This window comes from Osmerus mordax, chromosome 16, assembly GCF_038355195.1.
Source record: "Osmerus mordax isolate fOsmMor3 chromosome 16, fOsmMor3.pri, whole genome shotgun sequence".
In the NCBI taxonomy this organism is placed as follows: domain Eukaryota; kingdom Metazoa; phylum Chordata; class Actinopteri; order Osmeriformes; family Osmeridae; genus Osmerus; species Osmerus mordax.
This window is the reverse complement of record NC_090065.1, coordinates 6,270,757-6,296,648: the sequence shown is the minus strand read 5'-3', so window position 1 is coordinate 6,296,648 and position 25,892 is coordinate 6,270,757. Positions and strand designations below refer to the sequence as shown.

At 43.0% G+C, this 25,892-nt stretch overlaps 6 protein-coding genes across 6 annotated transcripts; 1 reads left to right on the top strand and 5 right to left on the bottom strand.

Moving 5' to 3' along the window:
- Window positions 1–652: 652 nt before the first annotated feature.
- LOC136958850 (RING finger protein 212B-like) lies at window positions 653–1,864 on the bottom strand. The gene is made up of 8 exons (XM_067252966.1): window positions 1,765–1,864; window positions 1,597–1,649; window positions 1,404–1,478; window positions 1,215–1,321; window positions 1,052–1,151; window positions 908–939; window positions 775–818; window positions 653–681 (listed from the first exon to the last, which is right to left on the bottom strand). Exons 1-8 carry the CDS (start codon window positions 1,862–1,864, stop codon window positions 653–655), a joined length of 540 nt encoding a protein of 179 aa, XP_067109067.1.
- A 585-nt stretch (window positions 1,865–2,449) lies between these two features.
- LOC136959185 (zona pellucida sperm-binding protein 3-like) lies at window positions 2,450–4,257 on the bottom strand. The gene is made up of 9 exons (XM_067253447.1): window positions 4,200–4,257; window positions 3,926–4,092; window positions 3,759–3,847; window positions 3,593–3,681; window positions 3,327–3,507; window positions 3,114–3,219; window positions 2,954–3,039; window positions 2,756–2,847; window positions 2,450–2,664 (listed from the first exon to the last, which is right to left on the bottom strand). Exons 1-9 carry the CDS (start codon window positions 4,255–4,257, stop codon window positions 2,600–2,602), a joined length of 933 nt encoding a protein of 310 aa, XP_067109548.1. The 3' UTR covers window positions 2,450–2,599.
- A 925-nt stretch (window positions 4,258–5,182) lies between these two features.
- Window positions 5,183–7,074, bottom strand: LOC136958849 (zona pellucida sperm-binding protein 3-like). Its single transcript, XM_067252965.1, has 9 exons — window positions 7,011–7,074; window positions 6,744–6,925; window positions 6,560–6,663; window positions 6,358–6,449; window positions 6,089–6,269; window positions 5,875–5,980; window positions 5,715–5,803; window positions 5,506–5,597; window positions 5,183–5,422 (listed from the first exon to the last, which is right to left on the bottom strand). Exons 1-9 carry the CDS (start codon window positions 7,072–7,074, stop codon window positions 5,364–5,366), a joined length of 969 nt encoding a protein of 322 aa, XP_067109066.1. The 3' UTR covers window positions 5,183–5,363.
- A 273-nt stretch (window positions 7,075–7,347) lies between these two features.
- Window positions 7,348–8,475, top strand: nedd8l (NEDD8 ubiquitin like modifier, like). The gene is made up of 4 exons (XM_067253142.1): window positions 7,348–7,495; window positions 7,679–7,726; window positions 7,907–7,989; window positions 8,105–8,475. The coding sequence occupies exons 1-4, from the start codon at window positions 7,478–7,480 to the stop codon at window positions 8,220–8,222; spliced, it is 267 nt and encodes an 88-aa protein (XP_067109243.1). The 5' UTR covers window positions 7,348–7,477; the 3' UTR covers window positions 8,223–8,475.
- A 557-nt stretch (window positions 8,476–9,032) lies between these two features.
- ap1g2 (adaptor related protein complex 1 subunit gamma 2) lies at window positions 9,033–17,711 on the bottom strand. The gene is made up of 22 exons (XM_067253501.1): window positions 17,566–17,711; window positions 16,681–16,947; window positions 16,429–16,553; window positions 16,018–16,159; window positions 15,848–15,944; window positions 15,670–15,746; window positions 15,476–15,571; window positions 15,275–15,355; window positions 14,855–14,953; window positions 14,677–14,732; window positions 13,924–14,037; window positions 13,669–13,809; window positions 12,997–13,051; window positions 12,523–12,645; window positions 12,336–12,425; window positions 12,056–12,183; window positions 11,795–11,899; window positions 11,553–11,700; window positions 11,239–11,410; window positions 10,947–11,098; window positions 10,634–10,732; window positions 9,033–10,505 (listed from the first exon to the last, which is right to left on the bottom strand). Exons 2-22 carry the CDS (start codon window positions 16,879–16,881, stop codon window positions 10,404–10,406), a joined length of 2,403 nt encoding a protein of 800 aa, XP_067109602.1. The 5' UTR covers window positions 16,882–16,947; window positions 17,566–17,711; the 3' UTR covers window positions 9,033–10,403.
- A 265-nt stretch (window positions 17,712–17,976) lies between these two features.
- On the bottom strand, window positions 17,977–24,078 carry slc7a8b (solute carrier family 7 member 8b). The gene is made up of 11 exons (XM_067252570.1): window positions 23,893–24,078; window positions 22,727–22,931; window positions 22,216–22,367; window positions 21,645–21,770; window positions 20,731–20,884; window positions 20,410–20,533; window positions 20,082–20,185; window positions 19,581–19,677; window positions 19,303–19,452; window positions 18,898–19,075; window positions 17,977–18,746 (listed from the first exon to the last, which is right to left on the bottom strand). Exons 1-11 carry the CDS (start codon window positions 24,032–24,034, stop codon window positions 18,595–18,597), a joined length of 1,584 nt encoding a protein of 527 aa, XP_067108671.1. The 5' UTR covers window positions 24,035–24,078; the 3' UTR covers window positions 17,977–18,594.
- Between the last annotated feature and the right edge of the window lie 1,814 nt (window positions 24,079–25,892).

The following is a 25,892-nucleotide window of genomic DNA, read 5'->3' as shown; positions in this document are numbered from 1 at the left end:
CGTAAACCACTGTGAAAAAGTCCCCTGTTGTACTAACCAAAATAATAATGTTAAGATCTCTCACCGGGTTGGGGTACCGACTGAGTTGGGTGTGGCTGTATACAAGTAAAAAGAACTCAATTTATGAATTCCCCCCCCCCCAAAAAGTGTTCTGTGTAGGTGGATAGCCTTAACTCACCAAATCCACGATCGTGAAGAGAGCTAAGGCTTAAGACTGAAGTAGCAGAACCTGGTGGAGTCTACACAAACAAATATGTTAAGGAATGTTGAAACTGTTGTTCTTTTTTATTAAAAAAAATCAACAACATTGCAAAACATGACATTGCACTAATAAAAGCTAACAACATGAAAATGAAGACTCACTGTTAGGGTAAGTCTATGGTTTCTGTCTCTGTTCCTCTCCTGAATCTCAGCTGAGCCTGGGTGACTGAATGCACAATTCCTCTATGACAAATATACTCTCACATGTTCACTGTTTAAAGAGTAAAATCAATTACACCACAATAGCTGGCCAGAACATGTACCCTGGTAATGTGAGGTCTAGATATACAACCACCTAAATCAGAATAAAATAATGTTATGGGTTCCTCAATTTTTAAATGAATCTGTGTACACATGGTCTGTGGTGTTTGTCCTTGAGATCATGTTTTCCTTACATGACATTTCGAGAGCGAGGAGTGACTGCGTGAAAAGAAAAAAAAAATGTTTTTAACATCACTTGTTTGTAAACTTAAATACATTCCCCATTTGAATTAATCCTATTGAATTGTATACCTGGGGAAGTCACAGCCATTGGTAGTGACATTCTTTGAATAGTGCTGAGGAAGCAGAGGAAGCACATGCAGCAGTTACTCAATAGCTTATAAATATAAAACAAGACAGTCTAATTTTGAATTTGTGTTTTTACCCATTCACTTGGAATCTGTTGCCGGGTGATACCTGAGAAAGATGAGTAAATTGATTTCCCGAGATCACATCATCTGACGCTGTGAACAACAATGACATAACATCAATCTAGTTCAAGTGAAATGCCTGATGATGCTAAACCTACCCTTCTCTGAGACAGTGGCTTCTTCAACTCAGCATTCTCTCTTTTCAGCTCTGACACTTGTCTGCAGAGAGGACACAGGGGAGATTTTAAAACAATGATCCTACAGGGGTTAACCAGACAAACAAAAAGAATGTAGGAGCAATAATGTTCATGGCTAAATAACCTGTAGCACTGGTCTGTGACCTCTTTCAATCTTTTCTCCAGCTCCACAGACTTGTGTTTAAAGTGTGAAATCACACTCTCCTTTTGCCTCCGTTGAAATAGAGCAATCTGATGGTGAACAATCAAATAGTGTGTAAAAATCTAAGCCTGTAAAATCCAATAGAAGTTGTTATAACCAAGTCAGGCCTACCTGTGCTATGTGCTCCAGGCGTGACTGAATCAGTTTTACTGGGTCCTTGAAAAACACCTGTTCCTGAGTCTTCATCTGCCAATTTATGGAGGGGATTATGAAGATAAGAAACAAGAATAGATGTGCATAAAGATCAGTGTAGGGAACAATACGTCAGATTATGCACTACTACTTTAAAATGGAAAGAACTAACCTGGTCTGAAATGGGCAGGTAATTACAGCTTGCCCCACAAATAGTGCACCGGTCTGAGGAGAAAAAATGAATGAAATCTGGATAATCACGTCTGAAAGATGGATTGTGATTAGGTTTTAGCAAGAGTTAAATTACAGCTGTCGGTATTTAGGAGTTAAACTGTCATACTGGGGTTAATGCAGCCTTCACAGGAGATGTGACCACAGCTGGATACAGCGAAATGGACTCCCTGTCTTCGGAAACAGTTGTTGCAATGGAACCAATCCATTCCGCAGTACTATTAGCTAGCACTGCAGCGACAGTAAATAGTCTAGCTAGCTGTAGAAACGTATGTTAGATAAGGCAACTAACAATTGGGTTTCTTTAACAAGGCGTATCCACAGTATCCTGGTTTATTCATGCCTGGCTCGCTAGCCAACGGTCACACTGGTAGCACTAGAGCTAGGCTAGCTAAGTATTATTATTGGCAGCTACTGTAGCTGTAGTCTCGCCGGTAGCTAGCCCTTGTAATAAAAGTTCTATGCTGTGCACAACACCGTTTAAATTACTGACTAGCAAGCAAATTGCTGACAAATGGCAAACCAGTAAACGTTTTATATATATATATATATATAAAAAAAAGAAACGTTGCCTCGGTGTACATTGAAATGATGGTTGGTGACATGCGCACAGAGTTATGAAATTGTGAGGAATTTTATTGTGGAATATTGTCAGGTTACGAGTTTGCTACATAATCTGGATGGTGTACCGTTGGCCGTCCTGTTCACAGGCCTCTTCTGAATGAAAAACAAGTTTGACAAAGTTCTGCCTACAGGTAAGGAAAACAGGATGTTGCCAGCAAAGACGAAGTCAGTCAAAGTTAAGCATTTTATTAAGAAAAAAATTCCACCAGAACATGGTCAGCAGATGAAGGCACCAAGGTTTGATTACACAGCAACATTGTCTGCTTTGATATACAATCGGGATCTTAACTTGAAGATACAGCTCACACCTTGGTAAATGCTTAAGGGGTTGAACCATCAATGATGGTCAGTGGTCCAAGGACAGTATTTTTCATTACCCCAAGTCCTGTAGGAGGTGAGTATACCAATATTTCAATACAGAATTTAAAAATGGTCTGAGAAATTGAAAGAACTTAAAATTAGAATTAAAGCGGTACCTGATGCTAGACCCCTTTTCCTCCTGTTCATACAGTGCGAGTCACAACAACGGCACAAGTTACTTCTAGCAGGATCATCAAGTAGCTCCCACCTGTGAAATACCAAGGTCAGGAGTACAGAATAAAATATGAGCAAGTGTTAAAACCTACCATGCCTAACTGAAGACAATATGAACAAAAGGCAATTCATATTTTTACCCATGCCCCTTCACAAAATGGCAAGCCTTTTTGCTGCTGTCAAGTCCTTCAGGATCCCAGGCCATTAGCTTACAGTGGATATACACCTGAGGAAATGCAATTTAAAAGTTAGTAAGTGCTGGATACCACCCAGTCTCCAGAAATACTTTGTGCTACTCACATCCTCTCCAAGGGCAAATTTGAAGGCTTGAAGCGAAAGATGCATTTCTGAGGTTCTTGCCCTCAACTGAAACCTCGAATTTGTAGTTTTACTGTCCACAAGGCATCTAAGGCAGCAAAATAGTAAGGGGTTAAGATGCATGACAAACCTACATTCATGGGCATGCAGCAGCATTTGTATCCCTCTTGTCTGTCAGTGCCCCACACAACATACCCCTTGTTAGTGATGATGGGGTATACTGGACTATCAGGCTGCAGCTGTGGTGTCATGGCAGCAAAACACTCCTCCATGAGCAGCAGCAAGGGTTGATGGGAACTCTGGTAAACTGCAGCCATGATGGGGATGAGGGAGCCCAGGGGGTAGGCACTAGACAGAGCTGGACCTGTGAAGTCAGCTACAGAACACAGATTAAAAGGGATCCAGGAGTGTTCTAATCCAAATCATGTTTTTTAATTTTTATTAAAGGAGGTTATACATACCATTCATTAGTCTCATTTGAAAAGCCAAATTTGAATAGCCATAGGTGTTAAATGTTGGCGTGTATAATGGAGGAAACCAGTCACTAGGCCTGAAAGCACAAAATATAGGTCACGAACCCATATCATTCAGTGGAGTACTGAACATCTAATCATTCACATATACCACCTTTCATAGGCACAGACCACAGGTTGAGAGAAGGCCGGGTCATAGATATAGGTCAAATCATTCAGAAAGCTCAGCTGGTCTCCAGTTACCTTGAAAAACATGCAAAATGTAATTAACATTTTCATGAATTCATGCAGATAGATAACTAAAAGTTTACCAACTCCTACCATTCTCCTGAAGTTGCAGTCTTCGAGATTAACATGGAACACAGCTTTCCCATCATATAAACTGTTGGGTGAACAGGTACCCAGTAGGAGTAGAGAGGGTTCCACCTGGGATCTTGGGTCTGACCATCTTACTGTAACTTCAGTGTGTCCACAGTCTACTTCGATGTCTGGAACAAATTAGCACAGTTAATCAAGAATGTCGGATTCTACTGTTTGAAGAAAGCAATGGCTTTGCTGTCCATGATTTCTTTCCCTGGATACTTAAAACTGTTACCTTCATTTACTGCAACAGCAGGAACCAAAAACAGCATCACTGCAACAAGGACACTCATGATGACCAAACATTAACATTCAGTTACGCCAGTTTACTCACTTTTTATTAGACAACTAGGAATTAAGCGTAACGCCTGACACCTGTGACATTAGTGCACTAATGCACATCAGCTGCATATAATTAATGACCAATTTGAGAACAAGCTAATCAACTAGACTCACAAATCAGAATAATTCACGAAACCGAGAGAAACTATATCAATTACATTAATTAGTAACTTTATCATCAGTGGCTCCATTTATCTGGAGTGGAAGCTGGAATTGCACATTTCCAAAGTATAAGGACTCATCTTTTCCAACACCTAATGCTGGGTACACACAAAGATTTTCTTAAGATTTTCAAAATGTGAGAAACCACAAACATGGACAAAAAAATCCTAGATGTAACTGTTTTGCTCCTATAGTGTGTGGTGTTTGTCCTTGGGGTTCCCCCCACACACACACCTCACACCAAGGGACAACCTGATTAGGTAATCTGTAGATAATCAGGACATTACCTAGGATTGTCGGGAGGGGGAAATCGGACCAAAATCAGCCCGATTTTGTGTGGCGTGGTGTGTACTCAGCATTAGTGAAAGCTTTATTCTGACATACTTGAACTTTTTGTATAATTCCAACACATTTTGGTGTTTCCTGCAGGTCTAATTCCTTAAATTCCAGAAGACATCAGTAGACTTTGTTCTGACATCAGAAATACTTAATTGATCCTAGGGGAATTTCTTGTGTTGCATTTGCACACTTGGCACATCAGGCATTTGTTGAGAAATGACTGGCATCAAATATTCAAGCATTGTCCATTTAACAGAAATAATACATTCAAGTTGATAATATTGGCCTTATAATTGACCCCCGAGTAGGATGTTCTTTTGAACAGAAATCTGTTCAGAAATTGTTTATGATTATAATGAACTCTTACGCACACACTAATTTCAAATGTCAAGCCTTTATTGAGAAACAATACAACTGTTACATGCTGTTGAAAAAGATCAACAGCCAATCCTGGTGTATTAAGGTAATGTTTCCAGCTGCATTCAAGTTTGTTGCCTAGTTATTCAATTCAGTCAAGCTAATAGTACTCTACATTGATGTGTTGTGATTTTGGGCCTCAGTTCTCCACAATGATGAGTGGCCCAATCACAGAGTTTTGTACCAGGCCTTGAGGTTCTAAAGAGAAATCATTGATTAGTGGTGGGGGGGATTCATGATTTGAAATAATTTCCAAAGTGCAAAATGTTTTGATCAAGTACCTGATGGAACACCTCTTTTTAGCCGAGAACTACACTTCGAGTCACAACAGTTGCAAAGAGAACTTTGCAGCACATCATCTAGGAGCTCCCATCTGTGAAGCAGAGGTTACATGTTTCATACTCGTACAATCAATTGGACCAGTATTGGAAATTAAATCTACACATTACATACACACGCAAACATTTTCTAAAGAAACAATAATGCTTACTGTTCGTTCTCCTCTACGTAATGACATGCCTTCCTGCTTTCATTAAGCTCCTCTGGATCCCATGCAACAAGATTGCAGTGAATATAAACCTGGGGTATGAACATTTTAAAACATCAGTTTCCCATAAATATACAAAAAAATGAAGATTAATAATACTCACTTCTTGTCCCATATCGAATTTGAATGAATTCAGATAGAGCACGATGGCAGAAGAATGGTATCGGGAAAGGAACTTAGATCTTTCAGCTTTGCCATCTACAAGACAACTGCAAAGAAAATATATTTCCCTCATTGATTAACACTGGATGAGATACAAGGATTCAAGTTACAAGGCACAGGCGGTTTGCCCTTCTAGCCCCGGGCCTGCTACATACCCATGGTTGGTGATGATGGGATACACTTGGGTCTCGGGCTGCAGCTCTGCTGTCAAGGCAGCCACACACTCATCCATGAGCAGCAGCAAGGGCTGATGGTCACCCTGCTCTACAGCTGCCCAAATGGGGATGAAGGAGCCACGAAGGATGACATTAGTCCTAGCCATGGCCGTTAGGTTTTCTACAGGGAAAGGAAAACCTTAAGGGCACTTGACATTTTCTTTCTGATTTGGCCATTGTCTTCCATGAGGAGATGTCATTGCACTCACCATTCAAAAGGCCCATGTGAAAGACCAGTTCTCCATTACCTTTCACACTACCATAAGCAGATTGTAAGAAGCGAGGGTCCAACTCTTCTGATCTATTCAAAGGATGTTGGGTTAAACCATTTTCTATGGGATGTCAAGAGTTGGTAAATAATTATGTTCACAATACACGTTGATGGGACTCATTCATACTGCCAATATTTACCCATTATAAACACACTTAATTGGGTATGTGAATACAGCAGGTTCAGGCTTTCCATAAGGCCTGTATGTCAACTGGTTTGTATAGATGACACGATTTCCAGTTAGCTGTGGAAAGGGGGCACAAGGGTCATTAAGATCCAACAATGCAATAACATTGACAGTGGCAATTCTTACGAAGACCTTACCAATCTTTTGAACTTGCAGTCACTTAGGCTGTATATAAAGATGGCCTCGCCTCCAGTAGGCAGGACAATAAATTGTGATGGAAGGCAATTTCCAAGGAAAAGACGTGCTGCATTTGAGACAAGGTCTGGATGGACCCTCCATTTAACTGTGACATAGTCTTTACCACAGTCTACATCGATATCTGAAAATAAATTTAACAACGCTGAATCACACAAAGTAGTAAGGTTTTAAAAAGTCACGTCTGGGCTAAACATTATGTGTGGTACCTGTGTTCACAAACGTTGCTATAACAGCAAAAATGATTACACCCTGCTTAAGAAAAGCTACCATGACTGAATAATCCATGAACGCTTGAAACTACCACACTTATAAACTAATTGGACAATTAGTCAAACAATTAACATGTGTGTTTGTGTGTGTGTAGGGGGGGGCCTTAACGACATGCATAACCATGTCGTTATGTACACAACCATGTCGTTATGCATGCATGAGGCGACAGGAACTAATTAATGATAATGCGGCTACATTTATTGATCTGAATTATTATGGAGCGTTATGGGAACGATTGTCTTACATTACAGTATACGGAAGGTTTACAACTTCACACAGGAAGCGGAATTGAATCAGACGACTAGCGATTGGCTGGTGTTTATATTGAACTGCTAGCCTGTTAACTCGTTTTTCTTCGACACATTTTCAGGTAAAATTGAAGGTATTTTATGCTACAGTCAAGATGCTGATCAAGGTCAAGGTAAGGCTAGTTATTTGCCGAAGTCGAAAGTCCTGCAGACTGTGTCAGACATTAGCACACATTAACTAGCAAGCAGCTAGCTTGCTAGCTCGGCTTGATGTTTCGACCAACATTATTTTCACCAACAGCTCGATTTTTGTAGCGTATCATTTTTAATACTTTTTTTGTTTGTTAATGTTGCAGACCCTCACTGGTAAAGAAATAGAGATCGATATTGAGCCAACAGATAAGGTAGGTATACACAGCTAGAATTTCTCAGTATGCATTAATGTTTCGACATTATTGGACAGCTTCCATTAGGAATCATAATCAGCCTGACATTTGACACTGTTACCTACCTCACAGTGATAATGTGGTTATTCATGTGCCCTGTGTAATGTCACTCAATTTGTTTCATTAATACACACGAAGGTGGAAAGAATTAAAGAGAGAGTGGAGGAGAAAGAAGGAATCCCACCTCAGCAGCAAAGGCTCATCTACAGTGGAAAACAGATGTGCGTGGGTAACTGTACCTTCAATTAAGATGAAGTAGCATCATATGTACTCTGTACTCACGCCAACACTTCCAATTTACCCTTTCCCTTTTTTCTTCTACTCTATAACACTCAGGAACGATGAGAAGACAGCTGCAGACTACAAGATCCAGGGAGGGTCAGTGCTGCATCTGGTCCTCGCACTCAGAGGAGGGCTTATATGCTGTTGCCTCAGACTACACCATACCTGCTAGTTATCAGCTATGTGCTACGTGCCAACTTTAGATTGTCATCATCACACCATGTTATGACATAGAGCAGAAATTTCCCACAGAACTGGGGCATTAAAATCCTTGCTCTCATGTCTAAGCAAACAAAGGACTGTGCTACAGTTCATGTGTATATGTTTTTGTAACCATTGATGTTCCAACAGTGTATGTGAGCAAGCAGTACAAGAGTTTGAACAGCACTAAAAATCTGTTGCTTGTGAATAAAATATAAAGATTACTTTTTGTGATGAGTAAATTATTACATTTCTATTAACACAATTGATTACAGTGTCAATTGAATTTTTCAATAAAATAATTATTTTTGAAAACCTTTTATTACAAATGATGCATGACGGAATTTAAAGCAATGCACGCAACAAACTCAATGATCTTTTCCATCGTTTAATTGTTGTACTGTTTTTGTGGAAATTGCCACTAAAGAATAACAGTGTGCCATTAAAATGCACTGGGAATTTCTCAAAATAATCAATCAGAAAGCCAGACATCACAATGGTAGGTAACCTACAACACCCAAAACAGCCATATGTATTCTATAAGTTGCATAATCATTTTTTTCAGAAACTAGCTCACAAGATGGGTAATCCTGTTCCTTGTGAAAGGGATTATTTGTACTTTTGGTGTGTATTTATTTGCCCACATGCCTGTCCTTACTCAGTAATAATCTTTATAATAATCTTCATGAAACCTAAGTTTGCATTTATGTAGAAGTCCCCGTTGTGCTTTAATACCCAAACCTTAAAGGTGATGTTGGGGAGTCAATACAGTGCAAATGTCTTGACCAGTTATAGGCCTTTATTGTTTCCATAGGCCTATAACATCACACACTAGGCCGTAAATACCAATATTTACAAATGAGAAAACAAAACAAAACTTTATTTACTGCTTGCCATGATGTTGTTTTAATGGAATAACACAAGTCAAGACTGATAAGATTTGCCAGTGTCATTAAAATAGGGGTTTTGGGAGCACAATATTCACAAATAAAACAACTTTCACCTCAAAATAAAGTTGATAATGCACATATTACATTGTAATACCTCAGCTCCTGAGATGTCAGGCACAGGGAGACACAAGCAGCTGAAAGGTGAGGAAGAGGTAGGAAGAGAAAGGGAGAACAAGAGCACACCAATAGAAGGCAGACAAGGTCATGTTGCCATTTATAAACCCTCAATGGGAAGTGTTCACTTTTTCAAATTCCTCAGTGACGCTAAAAGCGTTCCACAGTGTGCACATGGGCTAGAATGAGTGTGAGGTGCATTGTAACCAATAAAATGCTTCTAAATTGATGTGGCACAGTGATGTTAGAGCACCCTTCAGAGAGAAGAGCAGAACAAATCATCACAACTGCAGATAAGGCGTAGTGTTTGGGAATGCTGATAATGTGGCTCTCATTGACCAGCGGGAACTGTAACCGTGATCCACATGGGTAGGATAAGGCATAGGGTCCAGAAGTGAACCCCCCAGCCCTGCCCCCTCAATACTCAAATATGATTTAGTGAACCTTTTATTGTAGTAAGCAACCAGTTAGAGAGCTTGGTGATCGCTGTTGTTTTTCTATTAATGGCTTTTAATTAAAGTATTTTACCAATTTTTACAAATGTCTAGGGCTTGGTGTAACGGCCAGAGGTCTTTGAAGTACCGGGCTGTTGCCTATCAAGCTCTGTCAAATCACGACAAAAGGTACTCTTATTAGATGGTGCCTATTGGCTCTTATTACCCTTTCATGGGAACACATGATTGCACAATTCCCAGAACAAATTCATTATTTCTGGCTAGTCCCGACCTAACATAGTTGTAATGCCATTTATCCAACCGACCAGGATAAAAACTATACAGTACACTGGGTTCAGCTGACCATGAAGGTACCTAGTCTCTGAAAAGCCACTGTATATAAATTCCTTGCCAAACTGACAGATTCACTGGTAGATGAAAGTCAGCCGTTTAGACAGAGAACAGATTTAGAATCTTTTGAAAAACATCAACTTGGATTGACAGGTTATCATCAAGTTGTAGTGTAGAGAAGGATTGTTTGACAGAGAGACCCCCCTCCCCCCCACCCCCTCTGTCAATGACTGATATCTGTCAGATACCAAGCCGGTGGACGATCATTTGACATGCTTTTATGTCACAGTTGATTGACAGCTGTCAATTCCAGGCAGGACCGGGGAAGGAGTCAATCTGCACTGTGTCTTGAAAGACGGAGCCTTGACAAGTGTAGGACACACGGACCCTCATCTTTAGACTGACCTGGGGGGAAAAAAGAAAAGTAATGTCAGAGTGTGTGTGTGTGTGTGTGTGTGTGTGTGTGTGTGTGTGTGTGTGTGTGTGTGTGTGCGTGCGTGCGTGCATAGGAGACAAGCCAGCCCCTACTTGACCTTGTTAGGGTTGTTGAGAAGCACAGTCTGAGTGACCTGCCCGGAGCCTCGAGCAGGGAGGGCGTCCCCGCTGGGAGCCTTCATCTGTAATTGGACACTCTGACAAGTAGAGGTCACACACAGTAAAAGGTCATTCACAGGGATACACACACAAGGAAAGAAGTCACACAGTGATCCGCCACAAATAGAATTGTCCTCTAATATACACAGTACCCAACTAGAACTTCTAGTAGGCAAAGGGAATGCAAGACAATCCTTCTTAGAGGACCACAAGTTGGCAGGGTGTAGAGGTTTACCAGTGTGGAGAACTGACCTTGGGCACAGCTGCCTGTAGGCTGAAGCTAGAGATGTCATTGTCAGTGGCATTGGTGGCAGTGAGGGTCACAGTCAGTCCTGTGCCTGTCGGTTTGTCACACTGTAGTTTCAGGGTCACACCATTCTTATCGTACACCGTGACACTAGGCGCTAGTAAAAAAGACACAGATACAAATGTGTTACACATAAATACAAATGTGTTACACATAAATACAAACTGTGTACCACACAGACTCTACTGGCAGCCAGTCTCCCAGTGCCTCATTCACACACCCTCGTGTGTGTTTTACCTGGTGTTGGGTCCAGTTTGTCATTCATCAGGTCCAGTCCTCCCAGCAGGTCCAATAAATCTCCCCCAACGCCAGCACTGTTGTTGACCGAGTCTGGTGCAGTACTGGACAGTGCTGGACTGGTCTGGGGAAGGGTGTCAGTACCACCCAGCAAGTCCAGCAAATCACACACCTTCAGAGAGAGAAAAAAAGGTTATTCGTAGGTTGTGCACTTTCCCCCACCACCATTTAACCATTAAGCATAGATATGTTTTAGGACTCGTGTTCTACATGTACAACTATCTGGTCCTGGCATCTTTGTCATCAGTGTTTACCTGGTTGGTCGGCTCCTGAATCAACACTGCTTCCCCCTGCTTGAGTTTGATCGACTCTCTCTCTTTCATGGTCCCCTCGGTTGACTCTCCGTTGGTATGACCCGGTGAGTTCTTGTCAATCACTGGCATCCTCTCCAAGACAGCTGCCCTGTAAGCACAGACATGCAACAATGTTGTGCTGTCTGTATTGTAATAGTGTCATGTCAAGCAATAAGTCTATATCACTAGCAGTTTAGACCTACCTCATATGGTCGTATTTCTTGAACAGAGCATTGTACTCTACTGCCCTCTGCTGGAGCTCCACGTCTATACAGCTTCCATATATGCTGACAATGCTCCTGATCCGACTGAGAAAGAGAGAGAGAAGCAGAAATTGAGTTATTTCAGCATTAGTTGGAAAGCAAGACTTGAGAAAAAACCCTGAAAATGCTTTTCTGTTTGTCCTATTTCATAGAGCTGAGCTTGAAAGAGACATAATACGAAAGAGTGACGATGGTTCTTACTCAACGTTCTGTGTGATGCGTGTGCTTAGTTTCATGGTCGCGGTCAGAGCGAAGCCCCTGGTTGCTGCGGCCGACATGTGCGACTGTAGTACCGTTTCCAAGGCGTCCAGGACATCATCCTCTGTCACCTTACGGTGAGAAGAAGATAGATATTGCTGAGTTCAGTACAGGTCTGGATCCTGGGAGCGCATGTTACAAGGCAGAATATCTGGGACCAGGACTAAGTGAATAGCTAGTTAATTTCACTGGAAGCTCCTTCATTTCTTTATTGTTCAAGTACCTGAACTGGTTCTGTTTCTTCACACTCCCCTCTTAAAAGCAAGTCTCCATACTCTCCAATGCACCAACACGCCACCTGCACCAGGGATTGCTGATTGCGCACAAATAAAAAAAGAAACAAAGATCCTGACATTAGCCTGATCAAGTGTCTGTAATATCTGATTTAATGGACAAACAGACACCCCTACCTGTGAGATATCTGTGATGAGAGCCCGGTACAGCTTGTGAACAGTGTAGCAGTGGAGCTCGGTAGCCGTGGTGATTAGCTGGATCAGATTGGGAACTGTCTCGTCCCTTACGTCACCCCCTGCCTGACAGAGATGAGACTACAGTCATGCAAACTGTCGACACGGCACACAGAGGCAAGAATGTAGTCGACCTAGTTTCAACGGGACCCCCGAGGACAGAGCAGGGTTGACTGTTAGTCACATTTAGCAGGGTGCCGGCCATTTCCCAGACACAAATAAAGCTAAATCCTGCACTATTGAAGAAAGTGTCTGTAATTTGAGCCCTTTCAGTGAAAATATCCCTCTTTTTGTACTTGTTTAAGTCCAGAGGAGGGCTTAATCAAGGGGCTCAACATTAGTGGATTTTGAAGTAGTTCCAGCGAAAACGCCAGGTAGGGGCAGACTCCGGTATGATGGCACAGTGGCAGTATTTACCGTGGTGAGGACATGCAGGATGGTGTCAATGTGCCAGCGCTGGGAGGGGGCATACCTGACAGGGACACAGAAACACGCTCAGTGGTGCTGCCCGTGACTCAGACAGTGCTGCCCGTGACTCAAACAGGGCTGCCCGTGACTCAGACAGTGCTGCCCGTGACTCAGACAGTGCTGCCCGTGACTCAGACAGGGCTGCCCGTGACTCAGACAGGGCTGCCCGTGACTCAGACAGGGCTGCCCGAGACTCAGACAGGGCTGCCCGTGACTCAGACAGGGCCGCCCGTGACTCAGACAGGGCCGCCCGTGACTCAGACAGGGCCGCCCGTGACTCAGACAGGGCTGCCCGTGACTCAGACAGGGCTGCCCGTGACTCAGACAGTGCCGCCCGTGACTCAGACAGGGCCGCCCGTGACTCAGACAGGGCCGCCCGTGACTCAGACAGGGCTGCCCGTGACTCAGACAGGGCTGCCCGTGACTCAGACAGGGCTGCCCGTGACTCATATAACAAACACATACAGACATGGAGCTCAGGCCAGCGTGCTTAGTGCAACACATCAGCCAGGTGGTCACAGAGACCAAATCATAGCCATACTAAAGATTTGTGACAGAGTCTATACACACACACACAGACACACACACAGACATGCCCGCTTCCTGGTGGCCAGTGAGTACCTCTCAGCAGCATTGAAGATGCCTGAGGCGGTGTGGGCTCTGAGCTCAGGGGGACAGCTAGAGAGGAAGAGGAGCAGCTCCTTCATCAAAGAGCGGATGTTGACAGCTGACACCAGGGCTAGAGATAGCTCCAATGCCCGGCTTAGGGAGGAACAAAAGCAGAAAAACTAAGAAATTCATATCTTCATTATTCTATGTATCACTTTTTACTGTTCAGCATTTGCATTTTGAGCCCCTACATGCCCTTCACACTACCGTTTCACAGAAGCATCCTGGTCCTTCAGACAATCCACTATAGTCCCTCTGTGGCGCTGAACTGCATTGTGGTCCGTCTGCACTATCTTCTGGAGTGAGGTCATGGAAATGTATCTGTAATTAAATAAACGGATCAATACAGAGACAGCCAGTAAGAATGAAGCTTGATGCAATGTGAGGATTTTAGCAATGTGTCACACACTGGTCATATCAACAGCCAGGGAGTGGGAGCCCATATATCCCGTTTTCAACAGCTTCAATGCCTTTATTCTTTGGGCAAAGATGTTTCAATGTTTAAAATGTCAGCTTTATTTTATGGTGACCATAAGCATTTTATTTCCCAACACCATTACTTAAAAAGTATGCATCAGACTGCATCAGACCAGACACACTATCAGGCTGAGATAGAAAGATGGATGGGACAGTCATTTTTCTTGCTGACTGGGGCAAAGATGTGAACTCCCACCAGGACCCCACTAACCTGCTGGACTATCCTTATAGTGATAAATCCTTTAAATTGTAGGCTTCAAAACCGCCTGATAAAAAAAGAGATTGATAACACTTTCACTGTGGGTAACAATACCCATCTGTCACAGTCTTATGACAAGAGAGATGGTTGAGACTGATTTAGAACCAGTGAGGTTTGTTTGTTTGAAATCACCTGTGAGATTAGCCAATGAGCTTCAAAAAAGTAAACTGAGCTGATTGGATGAGATATAAGAGGGAGAGGGAGACAAATCAAGGAACACTAACCGAATGTTCCTGTCGTTATTCAAGAGAAACCGCCCCAGAATGTTGACAGCTAGAACCTGCCACACAGGAAGCAGAACGAAAGTACACCTTCAAAATATGCAACATCACTGTACACCATCCAATATACGATGTACAGTATCAAATGAATTGTAGTTATTATTAGCATTGTGCCACTCACCCTAAGGCCACTTTCAGACTTGATATCCATGACTGTGAGGACAGTTTCATACAGCACAGCACTGCCTGCAGTCTTACTGCTGTCTGTGTTAGTGGCCACCTGTGTGTCAAATCATCCATATACGCTTATGTCCAAGCGCAACATTCTGAATAATTTAGTCATTTAGCAGACGCTCTTATCCAGAGCGACTTACAGTAAGTACAGGGACATTCCCCCGAGGCAAGTAGGGTGAAGTGCCTTGCCCAAGGACACAACGTCATTTTGGCACGGCTGGGAATCGAACTGGCAACCTTCGGATTACTAGCCCGATTCACTCACCGCTCAGCCATCTGACTCCACATCCTTAGCACAGCTAACATAGGTCACAAACTATAGGTGCATTCCAGTATAGGGACGTGTCGGTGAGTGTTACTATAGTACCTGGGCCAGGAGGTCGTTCATGGCATCACTAGCCAGGTCATTATTTCGACCCAGGATCCTCAGCAGTCTCAGAATGCGCACCTAGAGGTGGAGAGAAAACAGAAAAAGAGATTGTTTTGGATCTAGCATAATATGAGTTTTATTGCATGGAGGTGAGATGAGCGTCTCCTCGGCTGGTTGGAGCCTGACTGACGTACTGACCTGCAGGAAAGGGTCACTGATCCCAGCAACGTTGTGTTCTGGAGAGTATCCCGACATCACCAGGCCTTTCATGATCTGAACCAACTCTGGTACCACCTAGGTCACAAACGCATGCGCACGGTGGAGCGGGTGAGGCGACGACATGGAAAAAAAACGATGCGTGTTTACACTGGCGTTGGTGTGCTTTTCCTCACCTTCCGGAACTGCTCCAGGGTCTCTGGGTTCCGTTCACACAACTCCGTGATCAGGATCACAGCTCCGTGCAACACACCTACACATGAAACAACCATGAGAGCCGGACAGCATGCTGAGCGCAGGGATGCCGGGGGGGGGGGGGGGGGGGGGGGGGGGGATAAAGACACAGGCACTGACCATGGTTCTTCTCCGACAGCAGGGATCGCGCGGCGGGAGTGAACAGCTCTCCTAGTTCTGGTACTTTCCTCACTATGTGAACAGCACAAAGAGCCGCCTGGAATGACATTAGCAACATGCTAAGCAGAAGATAATCAAGGCAAGAGGCAGTGTTGGTCGGTGCTGCCTACCTTCTTCTTGATGTAGGAGTTGGACGCTCTGAGGAGCCGGTCGATCTCCGGGGCCAGGTCTCGACACATCTCAGCTGAGCCCATACAGGCCAGCGTGCACAGGGCCAGGGACTGGACATACTGGCTGCTGTGGGACAGGTCACTGGCACACAAACACACAACAGACAGGAGACAATCAGTCATAGCTTCATGGAATCCTGGTTCCTCAAAGTGTATCAACACATTGCCTGGTATTTGTTCTACAGACAAAATATGTTGCAGCAATTACTGAACACAGCCAAGAAATGACATCTGCTTGGTTAGCCGTTTCTTCAAACTTCCTGTCTGATGGCTACGTTTTTTCATCTGCCTGTGTTAGAATTTTCCTATGTTTGAATGACTTGTAACAGTCTCAGTATTTCATGCCCTTACTTCTTAATGGAGTTTGTGATTAGCAGACTTGCGTCCTGCTTCTCATCAAGGAGCATCATAGCACCCAGGTAGCCCACACGCTTCTCATTATAGCGGGGACTGGCAATCAAGCGGACACACTCCATCTGATTCAAACACAAGATACAAGAACACAAGGGCAGATGGTTAGATGCATGAATTACACTGTTCTTCACAGAAGCATTATGGAGGGTAAAACAAAGGCCTCTTTCCCTCATGCTACCATGACATTACCTGACCAAAGTGGGCTGGGTAGCCCAGCATGTGCACGTACAGGAGTTTTGCGAGGTTGTGAGAGCGACCCCCATTGTCAGCTTGTCTAAACTGGGCTCGGATGGCAGCACACTCTCTCTGTATCACGCCCCGCTCCTCTCCCTGTGTCCGAGCTCCTCGGATCACCCGGATCATCTCCTGCAGACGCACTGATGGCGACATAGCTCTGTATGTGTGTGAGAAGGACAGAGGCTGAGAGAGAGAGACTAAGAGAGAGAGAGACAGAGGCTTAGAGAGAATGTGTGTGTGTGTGTGTTTATACAGATGTGAGGACAGAGAGTGCAAGAATGTTAATTGGTTTTCATTTACAGTGGAGTTATGAGCTACATTATCAAATGTAGAAGAATATACTCATCTATATAATCTATACAATTTGTAAGTATATTATTTATCCATATATCTGTCTGTCTAGTAGGGTGTGTCAGGACGTTCCTAAACCGTCACTGTTCAGCTGTTGGACTTCCAAGGTACATGTGCGAATCGTGCAATGCACCTGTCCCAAGTCTTCGGGTCATATCGCTTAGGCATTGAGGAAACTCTGTATACTACCAAATGTTGGGCTATATGGAAAGCTTTTAGCTACATGAACTTGACTTGCTAGCAAAGTAGGTAGCTACAGTACAGCGCAACGACGACACAGGGATACACACATGGTTTAAAAAAAACTGCAGTCCAGTAGTAGGTGGACATATGGGAAACTAGTGTTTTAATAATGCAGAAGCTTTGCCAGCCAGCTTGCTAAAAAGCGTCAAGAATGCATACGAAAATAGGCTACATATTCGTGTCGAAACAACCTCGAATGCTGCTAGCCAGCTTGCTATGCTTTTTGTCGATGTTTGGTCTTACCTTGGGAATTGGCTACAACTGCACTTACAACCGTATATCCGCCCTTTTTGTCTTTAAACTGCAAGGATGTGTCAATTTCAGCGAGGCACTACAACTACTCGGCGTCTATCCTTTGGTTGAAATTCTACTGTACGTGGACCTTTAGCTTGAGGACCATAATGGCAGCATCACTTCCGCAATCGGATCTGCTGGCTCTTGGACACCGCCCCCTAGGGTAACTGTACTTCGGTTCAAGTGTCAAAGGGGTTAAGGGGGATCCAGCCTTTATGTGCATGTTGAGCGGATGCATGAGTGACAGTGATGCATGAAAGATGACACCATTTTATTTTAAAGGAAAGCTCCCTTTCCATTTTGACATGTATTGTATACCAAATTATTTATTAAACAATATACAACAAAACATAGCTCAGTGACTCAAAGTAATACCGTTTGTTTACTTTAGGAAATTGTATTAAAATGTTGGCGTTTTTCCAGATAATATATTACACTGGCTTTGACAAGCTCACCAACAAAGCACAAATAATCAAACATATTCAAAGACAATACACAAATTGACTTAAAGCCAGACATCCTGAATTTAGGAACACAGTAAAAGTGACTGCCTTGATCATTGTAGCTCACAAATATTGCATCGAACACTACTGTCAAAGGGCAGTAGAATTATACTGAGGCAGTGATGTTATCTTAAGGCCAGTCAACATTTCTAACGAATGAAAACCCAGTGCTATGTAAAAGTACATTTGAGTGAATGTGCATCTGAGGCGTAGTCTTGTGTCACAGGTAAAGTGCCGAGCTCACCCTATGCACTTGTGGAGTGATGGCAGGTAAAAAGAATGTGGCAATAAGTTTAGCTTTAGATTGGTTTCGCCATGTTGCCATCACCACCCTAAGATACTGAAGTGCTGAAGTGTCAGAGCTTACAACCTGATTGGGGGTGGATGGAGCACCAGTACTATGTGTTTATTTAACATAATTTACCTTTTCAGGTGTAACTTTAGTGTGCCTATGTGTTACTCTATGTGCAGCAGTTCATTTATCAGATTTAGAAGGTTTCTCATCTTCCTGCTTTTCCATCTCTTCTTTTTCTTCTTCTTCTCCTTGTTGCTGCCCCGGCGTTGGCCTCTCTTCCATGGCAGGGTACACAACTGTACATAACTTTTGACTGAGATGGGTAACTTTACCTGTCGAAATTAGAAGGTGAAAAAGAGACAGAAGACATGATTATGGATTTACTGTACATTTATGAAGACAGGTCCAGCAAATGAAGGAATCCAAAGGGATTCCGCTACATCTTTATGAGCTACTACCCAACACTGCACATGTCCTTCCTACCTATGAATGTGTCAAAGAACTGGGGCTTGTTGTCCCAGTAAACACCCAGGAAGTAAACAGGGACGCCAGTAAACATTATGGCCAGGCCAATTCCACACACAATGGGCTCAGTGTATAGAGAGAAAAACAGCAAGAAGGCCCAGAAGAGTAGGTAAATGGTGGGCCACACCAGGCTGATCTGGAGATACAAGACAACACTTTATGAAAAAACTAAGCAAGCAGAGCACTACATATCCAGCTAATTCTTACACAACATTTACTAAACCTCACAGATATTAGGTCAAAAGAATCTCCACCATCACTGTCACAAAACGAATTCTTACCATTTTCTTCATCTCAACCAACATTACAAATACAAACAACAACCCTGTTCAATTGTATTGAGTGACCCAAGCCCTTCTTTACCTTGATAGGCCGATACAGGTCAGGCTGTTTGAAGCGTAGAACTATTTGCCCGGCAACAGTGACTCCATAGAAGAGGTAGTTTATAAAGCCCACATAGTTAATCAATGTGTAAATGTCACTGGTGCACAGCATCAGCAAGGTGGACAGACACTGAAAATAGAGGGGAGAGGAATTAACAATGAATACTCTGGTTGTGTGAAAATAAATCAATATCCCCAAAGTGATACTATTCCTGTGTGTCGATGCATGTTCCCAGGTACTGTCAGTACAAAACTCACAGTGAACAGCAAGGCCGGGATTGGGGTGCAGCGCTTCACATGAATCATAGCCAGTAGGCGTGGAAGATGACCTTCTCTTGCGCCAGCAAAAAACAGGCTGAGAGAGGAAGAGCAGGAGGGAGAGAGAAAGGGAAACAACATTAACACATAAAAAGCCAGCACTAAAACATTGCTAAAGCAGTGCTACTCTACAGAAAATTAGGGAGCTAGCCAGTAGCCACTCCATGTGCAGGGGGGGGGGGGGGGGGGGGGGAAGGAGATAGGGAAGTGAGGAAGGAAAAGGGTCGCTGATGTCATTGGAAAGTCGGCTTCAGGAACTTTCCAGTAATCGTTTTTTCCAAATTCATCATTTTTTATTCCACCACGAGCGTGGCCCCACAACTACAATGTAGTTTTTATTTTTGCACACAAATGCAGGGTAGTGTTCAGCCAGCACTGAGTGACAACTTGGATGCGGAGAGAAGACACAGGGGGAGGGGGGGAGGGTGCATATTAACTGACCGCGAGGAGGTGAAGAGGGAGCCATTGACCCCCCCGAAGGTAGAAAGAGCCACAGAGAAGGGCATGATCCATGACATCACTCCTAGCAACTTCTCACCAAACGTCTGGGGGGGGGGGGAGTTGCAGTAAAGATAGAAGAGGAGAGGAGGCACACACAAACACACACCATGGCTCCAACTCAGACAGTTCAGGCCAGGGCAACTCAAACTCCATTTTACTACTAAAGGCGGTCCATGCTTTTTTTCCCCTCCATGATTTGGACAGAGCTAAACAGTTAGTCAAACAGTGAGGATGTTACTGGAAGTAACCCAGGGGCGAGGCTTCTTACCACAGCAACTGCATTGGAGGCCAGCAGCTCCTGGGGACTCATTGCGGTGACATAGGCAATGTTGGCAAAGACGTAGACAAATGTCACCAAAGGGATGGAGATGAAGATGGCACGAGGAAGGTTCCTTGAGGGGATGACGTGGGAGGGGAAAAAAGAAAACACAATGCTAGTGTCAATGGAGCTGCTAATCTCTATAGAGCTGCTATCTAAATCACAGCTTAGTCATTTTCTGTGATACCCTTGAGGTACACCAGTCAAATAATACGTAAAAATGTTAACACATTTCTAGTGTAGGTCTGTATTTGCGTGTCTACCATTTACCTGTAGGGGTCAACCAGCTCCTCTGTGACATAGTTAAGGAAGTTCCAGCCCCCATATGCAAAAGAGCCTTGTAAGAAAGACAGAGCCACCAGGCCTATGTCATAGTCCTGGAATGTCTCAAACGCATGAGCCGGCTCCAGCCAGTAATACTGACCTGCAACACATTGGAGAATAGGATGTTATTAATTGTGATAGATTATAGACTATAATACTAAATAACACTCAACCCACCAATAATTTTCATACAGTCTCTATAAAAGGCACGCTAAAATGACAAATAATTGCTTAAGTCTATGCTCCACCTGCATTGTAGCCACTTTAATACACATGGAATCATAAAAAGTCTGACGATATAAAATCATAGCCCAGGAATATCAACACGTGCCATTGCCAACAGCAGTCACCAGGGTCAATCCACATGAGAGCATTGCAACAGCTTAACCATTTAGTTATACTCTCTTGTGAGTGGGTGGTTTAATCATATGAATGAATCGGGTCTTGCCGGATGTATGCATAGTGTGGTAGGGGATTATTATGGGATGAGGAGGAATGTGAACCTTAATCCTCCCTTTCACGCTCGCATAACTTCAATCCCATTGGAGGCACATGCTAATAACAGTGTGCTGCTCGCTACAGTACTTTCTTCTCATCTATCAGTTTCTCCTCTTGCACTGTATGATTGATGGGTCAAAGGGTGAATTAAAGTGCCAACTAGCTGCTCATCCAAGAAATTAACTCAAAAACACTTTCTGTCTGACCATAAAGTATAACAAGTGGCAGACAAACTAGTCCCTGACTAGTCAATATAGAAAGAGTAAAAGGCACTGCTACACCGTAAAAAAAGAAAGAAAAAACAACAAAAACAAAAGTGTGTGCGTGTGAGAAGGAGAGTGCAAGACAGTCAGCCAACTAACCTTTGCAGATCTGTACGATGCCCATGACAATGATGAGGCCCAGCGCCAGGAGCTTCCCAGTAGTGAATACATCCTGGACACGTGTAGCCCAGCGCACACTGAAGCAGTTCACCCATGTCAACAGCACTGCCAATGACAAGTTAACAACAACAACAAAAAAGGAGCCATGATAAGAATATCTGACAGCAACAACGCACTACACAGCAAGTCTTCAAGGAATGGTGGGGTTGAGCTTGCCTTATCTAAACAACGTCAGGAGGTCTACACAAGAGATGTTCATTTTAAAAGTTGCCCTACAACAGTGAAGCGTAGACAGCCCTCAGCTAATTGAAGACATTCTACTGTTTATCCTTTGACAAGACAATTATCCAGGTCCATTGGCTCCTCTGAGTGCTTTGCCTGCCACTAAAATTACTCCACCTGTCATCCGTCAATTTGTTCTTTTTTGTGTTTGACAGGGTAACTGATGGTAGCCTTGATAAGAGTGGTAAATATGTCTGATAGTCTACTGGTCGCTGCATGTGTTAGGAAACGTGTTGCATTTCAGTGTGTTGTAAAGATGGTAACCCACTGAGACAGGCTGCAGCCAGCAATCGGAGGCCACCTTCAGGAGGCAAGCAGGAGGGGAAGAGGGGCTGGAGAATGTAGTTAGAGAAGGTGAGCGCAACAACTGCCTGGTTGGTGGGATAAATCACGAGCACAGCGATCCACAGACGCAGGAACCTGCAACACCACAGCATAAAAATAAAAAAAAAGAGTAAAGGCTTGTGAAACACACACCGTTACAATCTGTCTGGGATTACACACATCCCAGACAGATTGAACATTGTTTAAGTGCACAGCACCATCAAGCCCTCAATATAAAGAATGACAGTTGGAAAACAAAGAAACTGTGTTGAATAGTGAACAATACAATAGGGCATAATGAATAAAACTAGGTCAATAATAATTCCTAAAGTACAAACGAAGGATTACTGTACAGCTTTGTACACGCATGTATACTATAAAATTTTCCATGAAAGACTGAGAGGAACAAGGTCTCAAATTCCCATTCTCGTTTCCACATCATTTTCCTCTCTCACCCAGCAAGACCTCCAAAGATATCGTTGACGTAAGAGTAGTCTCCCCCAGACTTGGGGATGGTGACACCCAGCTCTGCGTAGCACAGGGCTCCAATAGCCGTGATCCCTCCTGTCACGATCCACACGATGAGAGCAAAGCCAACAGAACTGGCATTCTCCAGGACGCCCTTAGGACTCACAAAGATGCCTGAGCCAATGATGTTGCCTAACATTAAGAAGAGAGGAGAAAAGTGATGCATTAGCAAGTGGGACATGTTAGAATACAGTAACATTCTGCATGCAGTGTCATGCTGTATGCATCTGCTGAAATATGAGAAATGTTAGAAAATATCTCTATTACAAGGACAAACAGCCACAATACAAGCAGAGATTGCAACGGAAAGGGATAATTTCCTGTCACTAAGGCCTCTGTTTCCTGTTTGGTAAACTATGTGCAAAAAACTCTCAAAGCCAACTATTTATAATTACTTTTATTATATTATTTTATTCTATCGCATTTCTTCTCTCCAATTTTACAAAGTATTAGGCCAGTCTCTCTGTATGAGTACCCACTAAGCTCCTCTGGTATGTTTTCTTTAACTTAAAACAAAACACCCCCAGACTTGATCCCATTTAAGTAATTGGATTGATAATGTTTAGTGTATGCATGTACAGTATAAGATATTCTGTGCTTCTTGTCAATGGTGTAGCAAACTGTGTAGCTGATCCATGGAAGTGGAAGTCAAAGCATTAGTGAGATTACTTTCGATCGACCTCTGAATGTGGGTTGAGTTAAACAAATCCATGCTGATGAAACTGTCAAGAACACGAAATGGCATACTATGCATGATGCTGGGTTTGGGCCCTATACTGTAAATATCACACCTAAAATGAGAAGAATCAGAATGGGATTTATTCGCCATGAAAGTTTGCACAGACAAGGAATTTGCTTTGGCAGGAAGGTGCATACAATAAACATATAGGGACCTAAAATTTAAATATGTGGACTATCTATACTAAGGGTACATAAACTAGCAGTACTAAGTGGAATAAGAATGAAGAACTAAGAATGAAGACACAAGGCTTTAGGAAAAATGTACACTTCCACACTTTGTGAAATCAAAATGGGCATATCTCCACACCTGAATTACTGAGACAGACAAGGCTTTCCAATAAACAGAACTTACCAACAATAATTCCACATGCGCTGACAAGGCCAATCTCCTTCTTCAGTGCCACCACTGAGCTCCCAGACGTCTTCACATTATCACAGTCGTAATCATCACCGTCCGCCGGTGGATTTCCACGCTGCCTGAGACGCTCGGTCATTTTGCGCCTACAAATAACTCCTGTACAAAACTCCTGTCTTCAATGCGCACAGTTGAGATCGATGCGCTGTCTTCTGTAGATTACATGCAGATGTCGACGTTGTAATGAGGCTTAAAAAACTCTCCAAGTTGGTAAAATACAAAATGTCCTAGATCTTTAGGTCTTGAGGAGGAATATCATTTTCTATGTTCAAATACATTTCAAACTTTTGATATACGTTATAAATTGGTGGTCATATCAAGCAGAATAATACTTCAACATAAAAATAATCTTGGCCCAGGTTTGGATACAAACGCGTACCTACGTTAGGAGTTTTAAGCGTTAAGCCTTTCTAAACGACATATGCATAATATAAGACGTTTTTTTCTTTTGTTCAGTAGGCCTACATTCTCCTGCCGTAGAAAGTTTACTCGGAAAAAAATCGAAAACATCAGTTGAGCCTGTGTAGGCAATTTAAGGTGGACTGGCAATTGCGAATGAAGCTGCTTTTAAGAAACAAACTTCAGCCTCGCCAATATCTTATAACCTTTGGAATGACAAAAGCAACCATCTGATATAATTTTTCCTCTAACTTTTTTCAGTAATTTCTATAAGATTGGGGTTTTATTTAACATACTGATAAACGCTTACGTTTTTCCATATATCTGCAAGGATTAGCTACTTCTATTATTAGTAACACATGAATAATTCAAAGCAGGCCCGGCTATGCGACGTAAAGCTGGGACCAGCCCCAGCTCCACCTGTCCAGATAAAACATAAAATAGCCACAAAAATCTAATCTTGAAAAACGAAGAAATTGATCAATTCATTAAGGACACAACTAGAACTATATACACAATTGTTACTAATTAAAAAAATGCACAAATAATACAAATATTTCCAGGCAACCGATGTCTTTTCGGGTAGGGCTGAAATTTCCCCCCATCAACGAATATGGTGTATGGTTTCAAACGAGCTCTTGATGGCATAAAAGTTAATTTGTCGTATCTGAGGATGTTATTTTTTTTATTTAGCTGTTTTTTGCAGGGATAGGTACTGTTAGTCTGCACAGGGAAATTTCACACTTTGTTTTGCAATTCAAAACACACTCACCCCGACTCTTCAGCAACCACTGTCTCCTAAATAAATCCAGTTGAGAGCTTAAAATTAAGTGATAGACTTCATGTTCGACACAATGTATGGCAGCTGGGAAAGATGTAGAAGATAACGATTGTCTGCCGGGTCTCTACCTTGGAAAATTAGTGGAAGCACTGGGTTGAAACGCTCGTCATATGTAACCAATGACCGTGTCCGAACATTCAACATTGTTTGAGCCCCGCCCCTTCGCCGACGCTCAGTGGGATGCCAGATTACAAAAAAGAAACTCTGTTGCTATTACGAGAACAGTCATCATGTGCTCTAACACGCTGCATGTGTCGTAATGATAAGACCAGCGTGGGCGTCAGTTAATAAACCCAGCAGTTTACTACTAGCATTAGTTCAGGAATATACATGCTTGCAGTAAATATTGGAATGAGGGTCCACGTGTCTGTGCATTTGGTTGGTCGAATACACCATGGTTAACCCCAGGTTGCTATCTAAACATTATGTATAGCCGATATGGTGGGCACACTCAGTTCATGATGCTGCCGCTGTAATAAGTCACTGCAAATGAAGATGTTAGTCTTGATGTTGTACAAGCCTGGGTCTGGGCATCAGTGCACAAGGTCCTATTACACAAGGACCAACACTGGTGACAGAAAGGTGTGTTGGTACCTGGCAATTACAGTTGCTCAACATGGATAGAACCATGCAGTCCAATTGCCTTTCAGCTTGGGACACCTACTGGTGAGTTATAAACATTTGAAAACTTGTTAAA